Source organism: Puma concolor, chromosome C1 (genome assembly GCF_028749965.1).
Source record: "Puma concolor isolate L17-30 chromosome C1, mPumCon1.1.hap2, whole genome shotgun sequence".
Classification (NCBI taxonomy): domain Eukaryota; kingdom Metazoa; phylum Chordata; class Mammalia; order Carnivora; family Felidae; genus Puma; species Puma concolor.
The window spans coordinates 18,479,580-18,492,460 of record NC_141674.1 but is presented as its reverse complement, the minus strand read 5'-3'; the positions used below and the strand labels follow the sequence as shown (position 1 = coordinate 18,492,460).

The 12,881-nt window shown below is 45.2% G+C and overlaps 1 protein-coding gene across 1 annotated transcript in view; it reads right to left on the bottom strand.

The window, feature by feature from the left end:
* Nucleotides 1–11,534, bottom strand: part of CLIC4 (CLIC family member 4) — a 67,173-nt gene extending 55,639 nt beyond the window's left edge. Inside the window, exon 1 of the mRNA XM_086716071.1 lies at nucleotides 11,282–11,534. Within this exon, the coding sequence (XP_086572197.1) occupies nucleotides 11,282–11,353 (72 nt within the window). The 5' untranslated portion in view covers nucleotides 11,354–11,534. The remainder of the gene's footprint in view (nucleotides 1–11,281) is intronic.
* Between the last annotated feature and the right edge of the window lie 1,347 nt (nucleotides 11,535–12,881).

Genomic DNA, 12,881 nt, shown 5'->3' with positions numbered 1-12,881 from the left:
AAATAATGCTTAGTATATGCCAGACCCTAAGTGTTTTCCTTGTATTAATTCTTGTAATCTTCACAAAAGCCCAAGAAGTAGATACCATTACCCTAGCAGAGGCACTAAGGCAGCTAGCGAAAGGCAGAACCAATATTGACACAGTCCACATGAGTTCCAGAGACGATGCTCTTAACCACGATGCGACGACAACATAAAGATCCAGTCTTCCAAACGACAACTCAATTGCCTACTTGCAATATTTATTCTAACCATCTTCAACTCTGAAATAGACTATTTAGTGCCACATAGAAAATACAAATGATACTTCAAGTCGATAATCATCCCCTGGCTCTGACTCTGGGCTCTCAAATCTCAAATATTACCAAGGATAGAAAGAACATTTACAAGCAACACCAAAGGCAGCACTATAATCTAGCACAGGGGTCCCTGCTCAGTCATCGAGACAGTGATGGCGACTCTTCAGCCCTCTGGCTGTCAAGCCACATATTCAGGGCCAGGACGCAGTCACGGACTCTCCTCTCGCTCTTTTTTATTGTACGAGGGGAAAAAAGTAAATCTGTTCACTTCAACCTAAAATAAGAGTCATTCTGAGGCACTAAATCAAAACAGCCATAATGCACTGAGCCCAGTGATTTGCATCACAGTCTATTTCTCTGGCTTCTTGTTTGAAAATTTCTGTGAATTTCATAAGCATTTGCTTTTCCCCAATCACCTATTTTATATCTTCTTTTCCCACCAGCCTCCTCTGGAATCAACCCTGAGCACAGGGGTTGTGGGGGGGGAAGCTTCTGTATATTCCTTCAGCACACATTTTATTGAGTCAACACAAGTCATGCAGTTCGCCCAGTGCCTGGCACATAGAAAGCACCCATACATGTTTATATTATTTCAATTAAATATGAAATAATCTTCTACACATTTATTCTACCTCATGCATTTGGGAAATGCAACCCAAAAATAAGTCAGTGGTAATAAGCACATCTATTCTAAATATACACAAAACAGACCTTCCTCACTGAAAAAGGCCTCCCAGTCGGTGAATCAGGAGACTCTCATGGGAACTATTTCCCCCTCCAATATGATGATGTAGTGTTCTTTCCAACATTATAGCCCTTTCAGCTCATAATTTTTAGAAATGCCTCCCCTTAAAATGTCTCCTCTTCTGACTACCAACCTGTTCCTTCCGCATAGCCAGGTCTCGCGTTGGAGCTGGCATTACACGTGGGCTCTGCTGGTACTTTTCTTTTCTCTCTTCTACCCACTCTGCTACGGCTTTCCCACCAGGACTCCACCAAGGCTGCTGCTGTGTTGCCAACGACTTCCAGGCAATAAATCAAACAGACGTTCATCTTACTTGACACAAATGGTCACTCCCTCCTTCTTAAAAGCCTCTCCTGGCTTCTTTGGTACCCCACTCTTGTCGCTTTCCTCTCCCCACGCTGCCTTATTGCAACTCCTCCCTGTTCTCCTTTTTCACCTTCTCTATTACACAACCCCTAAGTGTTGAGAGTTTCTTAGAACTTGGTCCTGGGCATTTTTCCCTACTGCTCCTCATTCACCCAATGAATGGTCTCACACTTTAAATACTATGTAAGCAGCTATATGGAACAAGTCCCAACTTTCTCTACCCTGCCTAGACCTTTTTTTTTTTTTTTAAAGTTCGAGAGAGAGGGCACGCATGAGTAGGGGAGGGGCAGAGAGAGGGAGAAAGAGAATCTCAAGCAGGCTCTGCATTGTCAGCACAGAACCCAACACAGGACTCGAACCCATGAACTGTGAGATCATGACCTGAGTCAAAATCAAGAGTAGGATGCCTAACCAACTGAACCACCCAGGCACTACCACCCCCAGACCTCTTTCTGGTTGTGGTTGTTTGCTTTAACATTTTATTTATTTTTAAGAGGGAGAGAGAGAGAGAGCGAGCGAGAGAGAGAGGGCGAGTGGAGGAGGGGCAGACAGAGGGAGACACAGAGTCCAAAGCAGGCTCAAGGCTCTGAGCTGTCAGCACAGAGCCTGACACGGGGCTCGAACCCACGAACCAAGAGATCATGATCTGAGCCAAAGTCACACGCTCAACCAACTGAGCCGCCCAGGTGCCCCTAGACCTCTTTCAGAACATGAGATCTGTATATCCAACTTTCTACTAGACATATCCACTTGACATCTCTGTCATCCCAGACTCCAGAAGGCAAAACATGAACACTGTCTGCTCCTCCTCCTCCAATAAAAAGCACCGCTCTCAACCAGTGAATCTGATTAGAAACTCACATACAACTCCTTTTGCTAGCTTCCTATTGACTCCACCTCCAAAATGTATCTCAAATCCACTCTCTTCTCCCCATCACCACCCCAATCCAAGCCATCATCATCTATCTCGACTACAATGGCCTCCAAATAGGTTGCCTTGTTCCTACTCTCGCCTCTCCGCATTTCATTTTCCAGAGTGGGGAGACTACTCATATCAAAATGCACATCAAACCGTGGCACTCCGTTGCTTAAAATGTTTTGAGAACTGCTCTTTTCACTAAGGATAAAAGGCACATGACCTACAAAGACCTCCATGATGTAGCCCATCTCCATCTCACTCTGCACCTCAATTCTGTTCCCTCTATTCCAGTCACACTCTCAATTTGTTGAATATTTCCAGCCTTTACATGCATCAATTCTTCCAGCCTGGAATCCTATTCCCCTCATTCTTCTCTTAATTACTATTCGTCCTACATGTCATTTCTCAGAGAAGGCCCCACTCAGCTTCCATCTAAATTAGATTTCCTGGCATTTCTTCTCAAGAAATGCCCTATTCTTGTCTTTAATGTAATTATATGCTGTCTGTGTTTGTGTATTTCTTTAACATAAGCTTCTCCCACTAGACAAAAGATTACAGGAGGTCTTAAAATTTATCATGTCAAAAACGACACTCCTGATCTTCGCCCGGTCAGAACTAGCTCTCCGCAGCCTTCCCCGTCTCAATCAGTGGCAACTTCGTCATTCTGTAATTTCTTCAGAACAAAAATCTCCTAATCAGACTACTTCTCACCTTAGCCCAAGCCACCAATCTCCTGCCTAAATTACTAAATAGCTAATTGGACTCTCTGCTTCTGACCATGCCTCCTTCTAGGCTATTCTCCACAAGGCTAGCCAAAGGTCCTGTTAAATCAAAAACAGCACCCCCTACTATTCTGTACTCTGTACCCTACTCGAGTTTTCTTTCCAGCACTTATCACTAGTGGACATAATTTATGGTCTGCCTCCCCCAACTGAATATGAAAGCCATGAAATTCCTTGATGTAGCCAAGGCCCCACAACAACGACCTCACTATCTGTTACGTTGACTGAATGAAAAAGTGACTGAATGAAAAAGTAACAATTTATTCCTCTGGGCAGGCAGAAATTGGAGGTGGGGTAGGGGCTGGAGAAGTCAAAGATATTTCAAATGAAGGAAACACCAGCAAAAGTCTTGCGTGGAGACACAGAAGTACAGGGCATATTCAGGATGAGTCTAGCTAGAATTTGGGGTAAATTTACAGCTGCTGTGGGAGATAAGACTGGAAACCCAGTTGGGTCATGATCTGAAAGGCTCTGCCTGCCAGATCAAGGAGCTGTATCTAATTCAATAAACAACTAGAGAAAGTAGGCTCCATTTAACGTTTGAGGCAAGAAGTATCAGTTTCATTTTAGATAGATAAAAATGACAGAATATTAACACATAACTAAGTTACTGAGGGAAAAGATTCAAGTTTCTTTAAACAGCTAATAATATACCATACTTAGTAGGTTCCAGAGTACTAAGTACCTTTCATCTGTCAGCACACAACATAAACATGTCACTCGTGTCTAAGTCAGTTAGTTACCAAATAAATCATTTCTTAAGGTCTTAATTCAACTGCACTTTAAAAAGCACAAGCCAAAAAGTCGCTATACTGTATATGAAAATGCCATCATCAACCATGGCTCATTTACTCACCGTCTAACTCTCCATCAGGGGATACTGTGAGCTCCTTAAAGACCAGAAACCTGCTCTCACGCCTTTATGTCTACAGCACTGACTACAGAGAATGTATTCAATTAACGTTTGTTTTTATTAATAGCTCTATATTGTGCTGGACCATTTCCAGGCAAAGATTCTATCTTATATCCTCTAGCTGTACAATGGGTACCCACTACAAGATTAAAGAGGAAAATTAATACTAAAATATAATTTGGATTTTCAGAACAGATTTCTCCTAAAGAGCACAAAGGGGCAGGCTACCTTCAAGCCATTTAATCAGTATCTTTTCTATGAGCAATTCTAGGTATTGGCAAATTTCACAACAAAAAGGGCTTGCTTACTTGCAGCAGAAATCAGAGTAAATGCTCTTTTAGGGTCATTAGGAAGATAAATCCAGATACAATCTGAGTTTCTTTGGAAAAAAAACTAAATAAAGTATATTTCCTTTAAATCAACTCACAACTCAATACATGTTACATACTATTTTTCATTCATCCAAGTATTCTGCTGTCATGAAGAACATTAAAATGCTCTCATCAATAATTCTTGCAAGTTTATGGAAAAGACTATGATATATAACAAAATAGAAAGCAGCCATTTCCAGAAGGAAGGGTTTTATTTAGTAACTTTTTTAGTAATTTTATTTATTTAGTAATTTTATTTTATGTGTGCTTTCCTGTGTTTTCTAGGTTGTCTACAGTAAACACATATGGTTTGTATAATTGGGGAAAAAACACATTTTTTTTTTTTTAATTTGAGAGAGTGCTGCAAGCAGGAGAGGGACAGAGGGAGAGAGAGAATCTTAAGCATGAGATCGACATGGGGCTCGATCTCATGATCCAGGGATCATGACCTGAACCAAAATCAAGAGTTGGGTGCTCAAATGGACTGAGCCACCTAGATGCCCCCAAAAAAAACATTTTTCAAAGAGCACATTACGTATAAAATGAATATACTAGGAAGCAGAAAGGAAATGGCATTACTTTCCAAATTTCCGGTCAATATTTAAACTGAAGCAGACAAGAGTTAGATACTACTTATGCTAAGTGATTAAAAAAACAGGATTTGTAACCAAGGGTACTGCCGAAAACTACAAAATGTAAATAAAGCTTGTGTTACTGATGGCTAGCCACAGTTTTTACACGACTTAGTGAAGGATCAACAGCCCTAAACACTTTCAAGCCAAAATTCTGGATCCCCGCGTTAACTAAAACATGCTGTGCATTAGAACCGCACACTCTTCCTAAGCGTGTGTCTTTGAACACTTTTCAATTCTGTCTTGGGCACCTGTATGTCTGAGGCTAAAATTTCATTTCTAAAGTCCGAACACCTTCCTTTTCTCTGTCAGTCCACTGTCACGGACACCCACCACGCTGCCAGCTTCCTTGGGAGCGCGACAGCCTCCTTCAGTTCGTGTTCAGTTTTTAAAGAGCTTTCCCTCTTGTCACCTACAACCAGGTCTCCACCCCCAAAATAAAGGAACCGGTTCTTAGCAGAGGAAAACAGGTGGCAGAACTCACATACCCTTAAAAGTTCTTAATTACTTCAGCTTTCACCTAATTACTTGCTGTTCTATTCTCCAACGTTTGCTCAGATTCTCTTTCTTCTCTCACACATACAAACAAATAGCTATGTGGCAGGGTGCAAATTATTGCAGATGATTGACATGTTTATAACTCTATCATGAGAGCTAAATCCTTTTCGTAAGGATGAGTTATTGCACATGTAAAGCTGGAATGATTTGATCACAAAAAGAGAAGCGGGGGGGGGGGGGGGAGAAATTTGTTATACCCCTTACTTAGGGCCACAATGTATTTCAACTTCAAGAAAAGCAAAAACAAACAAACAAAAAATCTAGGAGACAAAATATATGCATGATGAACTCAGTTCAGTATCTGGCCATGGTTCTAATATTGTTACTTCTTCAAAACATTAACCATTAAAGTTTAAAATACTCCTAGTCCACCTTTGGCACAACTTTCAAATACTGTCTTGCTTATCTATGTTAAGTTGTTATTTTCATAAATTTAAACGAATACAGTCTCCTGGTTTTAAATAAAGGTGGGGTGGGGTGGGGGGGGGACCACAAACCAAACAAGGCTAATTGATATTCCTTATACCAATACTCAGTACTGAGCACTGAGGGATAAAAGCCAAGTCTCAACAGACAAGAGGATTAAAAGTTCCAAGAGAATTCACAAACCAATGCCCTGAATTAAATTTAGATTCCTGTTAATTCATACTTGGATGGTTTGTAATCATGACCTTGGTGTTATTTTCCTTGAGAAACTCCCTTTCCCTTCTCTACCAGAGCCTCTAAAATGAGTAAACTCATCTTAACTTACCCCTAACTTGATCAAAATCTTAATTAAGGCTTTAATCACACTTCCCATCCTGCCTCGCACATTTCCCTTTTATGGACTCACTAATTCCCTATCCAGGAGACACCTGACATGAGGATCCACAACACTAATGAAACAGGAAGTGGGAAAGTCTTGCTCACCATCCTTTCACTGGCTTCCAGGCATCTCTGTAAGCATCCTTTCAAACCAACCAACTTTCAGTGACAGCCAGGTCCTCCCCACTGCCTCCTTCCCATCATGATTCATACTACGTACAGCTTCTCACGTGTCCAGTCCCCTGCCTCAGCAGTCTCCTGTCTCTTCCCCATTTGGGGCCCCATTCTCTCAGAATTTTACAGTTAACCAGAATCGTGACCTTGGCCTTTGCCGAGAGTAGCACTGTTCAGCCTTCAGGAACAGGTCACACAACATGTAAAAAGAATACAGTTCTCATTCATTTCTATCTCCTGAATTTTCCCCTCTGGAAACCTCAAAGGAATGGGAAACCAGTTAGATCCAAGGTGACACCGTCTTAATGTTGAATTTGCTTTTGTTCAATTATCAGAACAAAGTTCTCCGCATCACTTCTTACAGAAAACATATTTGATGTGCATTTAAAAAGGAGGTTGAAGACCGCCTTTGATACAAAATATAAAGAACTCACTCTATATCGGCAAAACAGTTGACAGTTTGCCCGTCTGTATACTCAACTACACCCTCCCAAATGCCACTGAGAAGTTGGTGAATAGACAGCAATCCAAAAAATAGGGAAGTGTTGGAAAAATAAACAAGGCTGGAGAAATTTTATGAGCAAAAACCTAAATTAGGTTTCAATAGTCTATCCTTGGGGTGGGTGCCTGGGTGGCTCGGCTCAGTCGATTAAGTGTCTCTTAATTTTGGCTCAGGTCATGATCTCATGGCTCATGAGATCAACCACGCTGACAGTGCGGAGCCTGTTTGGGATTCTCTCTCTCCCTCTGTGTCTGCCCCTCTCCCACTCGTGCTCTCTCAAAATAAATAAATAAACATTATTAGGAAGGCAGCTCAGACTACCCTAATTAATACACAGAGATTAGCAGTTAATCCCCTCAGCAACCCTATAAAATTGTTGTTATTATTACCCTAACATTAGAGGTCAGGAAACTGAGGCACTGAGAACTTAAGAAACTTGCCTGATACATTACGAGAAGCCAGATTCCAGCCAAGCAGTCTGGCTCCAGGGTCCACACACACTGGAGACCCTGCCAAATAGCTCAAAAGAAACAGTTATTCCTGTGTGTTATGCCACCCTGCACCAGATTAATTTTTTACAACCACCACCCCAATCCCAGCAGTTTAGCGACCATTGCCAACAGTGACTGTCCCAGTTCAAAATCGTACACCAAGTTTAAATTCCAGCCCACAAAACTAAAGTCTACAAAGGGACTCCTTCTATGCTGAGATCAGAACTACCATCACAGCAAACCAAAGCCACCAGTGGGGACTGGGGAGACAGCAGGGCCAATAAGAGTTGGGCTTATACAAGCCAAAGAAAAAAAACAAAAACCCAGTCTCTTTTCAATTTCTCTCATTGCGTGATTCAATAATTAAGATTTTTACTTAATACAGAAATCTTGGTTCCCAAATTCTGAACATGGCCAAGAAGAAATACTGGTGGAAAACACGGAAGACACAAGAAAAGACTAGAAGCACTACCAACTGGAGGGGGGAGAAAAGTAGGTGAATAAAACCACATAGGGTTTTGGAGGCAAAGGACCAAGGTTTGAGACTCAGACTATGAGGATCTAAGTAAGTAGTTCCCAATTCCAAAGCACGTCAACACATATATAAACAGCAAAGTGCTAAGAAAAAAAGGAAACAATCTCATTTCAAACATTCAAACCGTCTTATGTTCCAGGCACTTAGAAAAATAAATAGACCTTATCTTAAAAAGAAACTTAAGCTCTATCTAGTACGGGAGATCTGCATATAAATACACACATACAAAATGACACCCAACTAGCATTTATTTTCTGCATATCAGATACTGTTCTAAGCTTATTACATGCTCCATATATCAACTAATTTATTCCTATGAGCTTGGTCTATTAATATCCTAACTGCACAGATGAGGCACAGAGAGTTTTAAGTAATGTGTCCTGAGACACACAATTAGTAAGTGAACAAATTGGATTAGAAATTTTCATTATATTCAAATTATAAGGGACCTTATGCCTTTGCTAAAGGGTCTGAACTTCTTCCTGTTGATTAGTGGTTCTCAACTGGGGTTGGTACATCAAAATATACATGCACCAGGCCCCTCTTGGTGGGGGAAGAAGGCCCTCCCACAGTTGGGAGGGTGTCCTATCCTCTGCGTGTTGGGGTCAACAAACCCAAATGGAGAACTGCTTTTATACAGGTGATGAGGAGCCTCTAGGCTCAGGGGCAGACAACTCCAAAAACAGAAAGAAAATGTAGCTGTGAGTCCAGTCACACTAGCTGGGAAGGTCCTGGCCTATTTCTCTTAAATTTAAATCTACCTAAACGGGTAAGCTCAATATCCTTTTCACTCATGTGCCTGAAGTGTAGATAACAGTTTTTGGCTACACACTCGGATACCTCCTGGCAGAATAATTAACGCTGTTTCACATACCATGCTGAACAACCCTGGCCTCTGCCCCCTCACTGCTTTCAAAATAACTATACTTACAAGGGTATCTTCCCCCATTTGCATTTCCCATACATAGGTTTCAAGAAGAAATCAAGAGAACCGTTTACCAAAAAAGAAGAAAAAGAAGACTCTTTACCACCATTTACCCGGCCCTTTTTTTCCCCTTTGAAACAACTATCCTGGTTGATATCAGTACACCGCTTTACCTACGCAGAATCACAGGGCAGCAGAAAACAGCTCACCTCTTGCTTCACAAATGAAGGAAGTAAACAACTTCCAGTTGGGAAAACAACTGCCCAGTGAGCGCAGAACTATGACTTGAACCCTGGGTCTCTGCCACCAAGTCCTGGGAGACAGGCTGACAATGAGTGGTAAGCTGAACTCTTGTAGGTGGATCACAACCTTTTTTATTTTAATAGTTATGCATAGAAGAAATATAATCACCACACCTCACCCACCGTTTCAGATGTCACTGCAAGTTTTATTTAGTGAACAAGAATACACGTCCAACACAAACATGGACAACCAGGAAGCAGTAAGGAAGTAACTCCAGTTCCAGAAACAAAGTGACATGTCCCTCTCCTAACTGAAGGGTTAAATTAATAGCAGGCAGAGCACGAAGCCTTGATCTCTTCCACTCTAATTCATACACTTCATTTCTTTTTCTTGTCTTGTTGTATTGGCTAGGACCTACAGTATAAAGCTACAAAGAAACCATCACTGATAGTATCCTTATCTGATTCTAAATTTAATGCTACTTCTAAAGTTTCAAGGTTAAGTATCATGGGGTTTTTTAGAACTTAACAGATGCACTGTTTTTGGAGTCGATGGGAATTCCTTCCTATTCCTAGCTCAGGAAAACTTTTTGAACACTGAACTGATCTGCGACCCACCCTTCTCCCTTCTCCCCACTCCATGCTGCCTTCCACCCTCCTACTTTGTCTTATGTCAGGTTCCTTCCTACATCCTCGGTGCTTCAAAGTTCTAGATCTGCCCCCCAAACGAACAGAATCTTTGAAGATACTCTGGGGGTTCTATACCGGTCCGCTGTTTCAGTTCCCCAAACCAAAATGCTTCTAAACCCTGTCACTGAAAAAAAATCCTAAAACAAACACTGTTCGGATCATTTTTCCCTCCCATCTCTCAAACACACCCTTCGAAGTGTCCCCTTCTTTAAAATAAAAACTCGAGGGAACAAAAAAAGGAACAAGATTCTTCTAGATTCCTATTAACTTTCCAATTCACAGCCTGGCTCTGAAGAAGTCTGCTTAAGTAAGTGACTAAGAGAATCTCAAGGATTTTGAAGTTTTGAGGGAGGCAGCTGGAGCCAGATGTTCCTAACTTCTACTCTCTCTCCTTTGCTAAAATGAAAAATAGTAAAAGAAAAGACGAAAGAGACAGGGGTAGTATTTGTAAGCAAGTAAGGTGGTGGTAGGATATAAACACTGAAAAGACCAGAGGGGAACACCAACCCTTTAAAGCCCAAGCAAGTTATAAACTCTCTCCCTCATCAGTTTTTCTTTCAAAACAAAAGAGCACAATCTTTCCCGAGGCAGCAGCACCGAGCGGAGCAGCCAAAATGTTGCATCATACAAACCACTCCGAGTTTGAGCAACAAGAAACCCAGATGGTGGTAAAACACCTAAGACAGGAAAACCCAAGTTGGGAATCTCGGTCTTTCCCGGAAGCCTAGGAATGTCTGTTTTGTTGTTTGTTTTTTTTTTTTAAGACCGCATCGAAAATTAAAGTTACAGTTTCAAGCCAGCGGGAAGCGAAATGCTCTTTGAGAAAGCGTTCCAAGAAGTTGGGTCCATCATCTCCCGACTGGGAGGCTGCGGCCCCGGCCCGGGTTGGGGGGACCTGGAAGCGAGGGTGGGGTGGGGTGGGGTCGGGCCGGCGCCAGGGCGGGAGCGGGGCTGGGGGCCGACGGGGCCCACCCCCGCCCGGGGCCCGGAGCGCAGCCGCTCTTCCCACCCGGACGCGGGACGACGGTCTGGCGTCGGCCGGAGCCCGCGCAGCTGGAGGCGGTGACCGCCGCCCCGCGTGCGGGCTGCCGGGGGTCCCGGTCCCGCCCCGGCTCCCCCGACCGGCCTGGGCGGCGGGAAGGCGCGGGTGGGCCCGAGACAATGGGCTGGGGGCGCGGGAGCAGCCTCTGTGGGCCCGGGAGGCGGGCGCCGCGCGGGGGCGCAGCGGGGGCTCCGCGGCCGGGGAGCGCCCGGTGCGCAGGGACGCCGCCCCCCGCGGTCGGGCGGACGGGCGCCGGGGGTCGGCGCGGCGGGACGGCGGGCGAGCGCTCACCTTGACGAAGAGCTCGATGACGGGCTCTTTGTCCTCCTCCTTCAGCCCGTTCAGCGGCATCGACAACGCCATGGCCGGCTCGACTGCGCTCAGCGGACGGCGGCGGCGGCTGCTCCTGCTCCCGGGTGACTCCGACTGAGGGTTCCCGCCGCGCTGCGCTGCGCCTCCCTGGACAGTCCCGGCGTCGAGCTCGCCTCAGCCGCTGATGCCCAGCACCGCCCCACGCCCCGCGAGCGACTCGGAGGCGGCCCCAGCCCGAGCCGCTTGAAGCCGCGGGGCGGGGCCGGGGGCGGGGCCAAGGCCCGGCGCCTCCGGACTCGGGAGGAAAAGAGCGGCTGGAGCTGGGGGGCGTGGCCTGGGGCTGGGGCGGTAAAGCAGCTCAGGCTCGGCGGGTAGGTGGGCGGGACTCCGAGCCCCGCCTCCCGAGGGGGCGGGAGGGAAATTCCCCCGGGGGTCGGAGCCTGACACCGCCTCCCGCCGCAGCGCGGGCGCGTCCTCCCAGCTGCCGCTGGCGCTCTGCCAGGTGACCTCATGCCTTCGGCTGGCCTGGGGAGGCGAGGAGGCGCCTCCCGCTCTGTCCCGCGCTGCAGCCCACTGGACTCACAGCCCTTTCCCCCTTTCCCGCAGCGGCCACCTCCCCAAGTCCTTCTGTTAGGCGGAGCTGCCTTCCGGAGGGACAACTTTTCGGAAAGTTTTCATCCCCTTAGAAACACCTTTTTTTTTTTTTCCTCCTCCGACTTCTTCCTTTTTCCTTTGACTCTCCTGTCACTTCTATCTCGGGAGCCAGCATATTGACAAATATTTATGAGGCCCTCGTGTGTTCCAGGCCCCGGGTGGTGAACAGTACGGACAGGATCCCTCTCCTAGAATCTACAGTCTGGAACTGCAACCCCAGTGCCTGAAGGCTAGTAAGGATTCCCAAGCCATTGTCTGTGTTCCTCCTGGCTGGACTGATTTCTCACCCCCGTTCACCTGGAGTGCATCAGAATCACCTGGATGCTACACTTGGCCCTGCTTTACCCATCCAATTCTCCTTCTCCGGGGAAGGGAGAAATTCACATTTTAACAAGCATCAGGACAATTTTGATGTAGGTGGTCCTCAAACTGGAAACACTGTCCTGGGTTTTAAACCCCTGGAGACAGAAACTGTGATACTTCTTTTTTTTTTTTTTTTTTTTGGAGAGAGAGCACCAGGGGAGGGGTAGAGAAAGAGGGAGACACAGAATCTGAAACAGACTCCAGGCTCCGAGCTGTCAGCACAGAGCCCAACACGGGGCTCGAAATCACAAACCGTGAGATCATGACCTGAGCTGAAGTCAGACGCTTAACCAAATGAGCCACCCAGGCGCCCCTGTGATACTTTGAGCCAGGCAGAAGGTATGCACCCAGTCCAGGTTTCCTACTGTTGAACACTTGGGGAAAATGTCACCCCCTCTGGAAAGAGTTACTTGTTCCCTCTTCTGGCTTTAGGTAATGCTTGACTCACAACTACTTCTCACTTACCAGGTTAAGTTGAATGATGAAGGCCAGACGTGGGAGGTTTGTCTCTCTACACCCTTAGCGTATTAACACACATTGGTGTTGGAACAAATTGAATGTA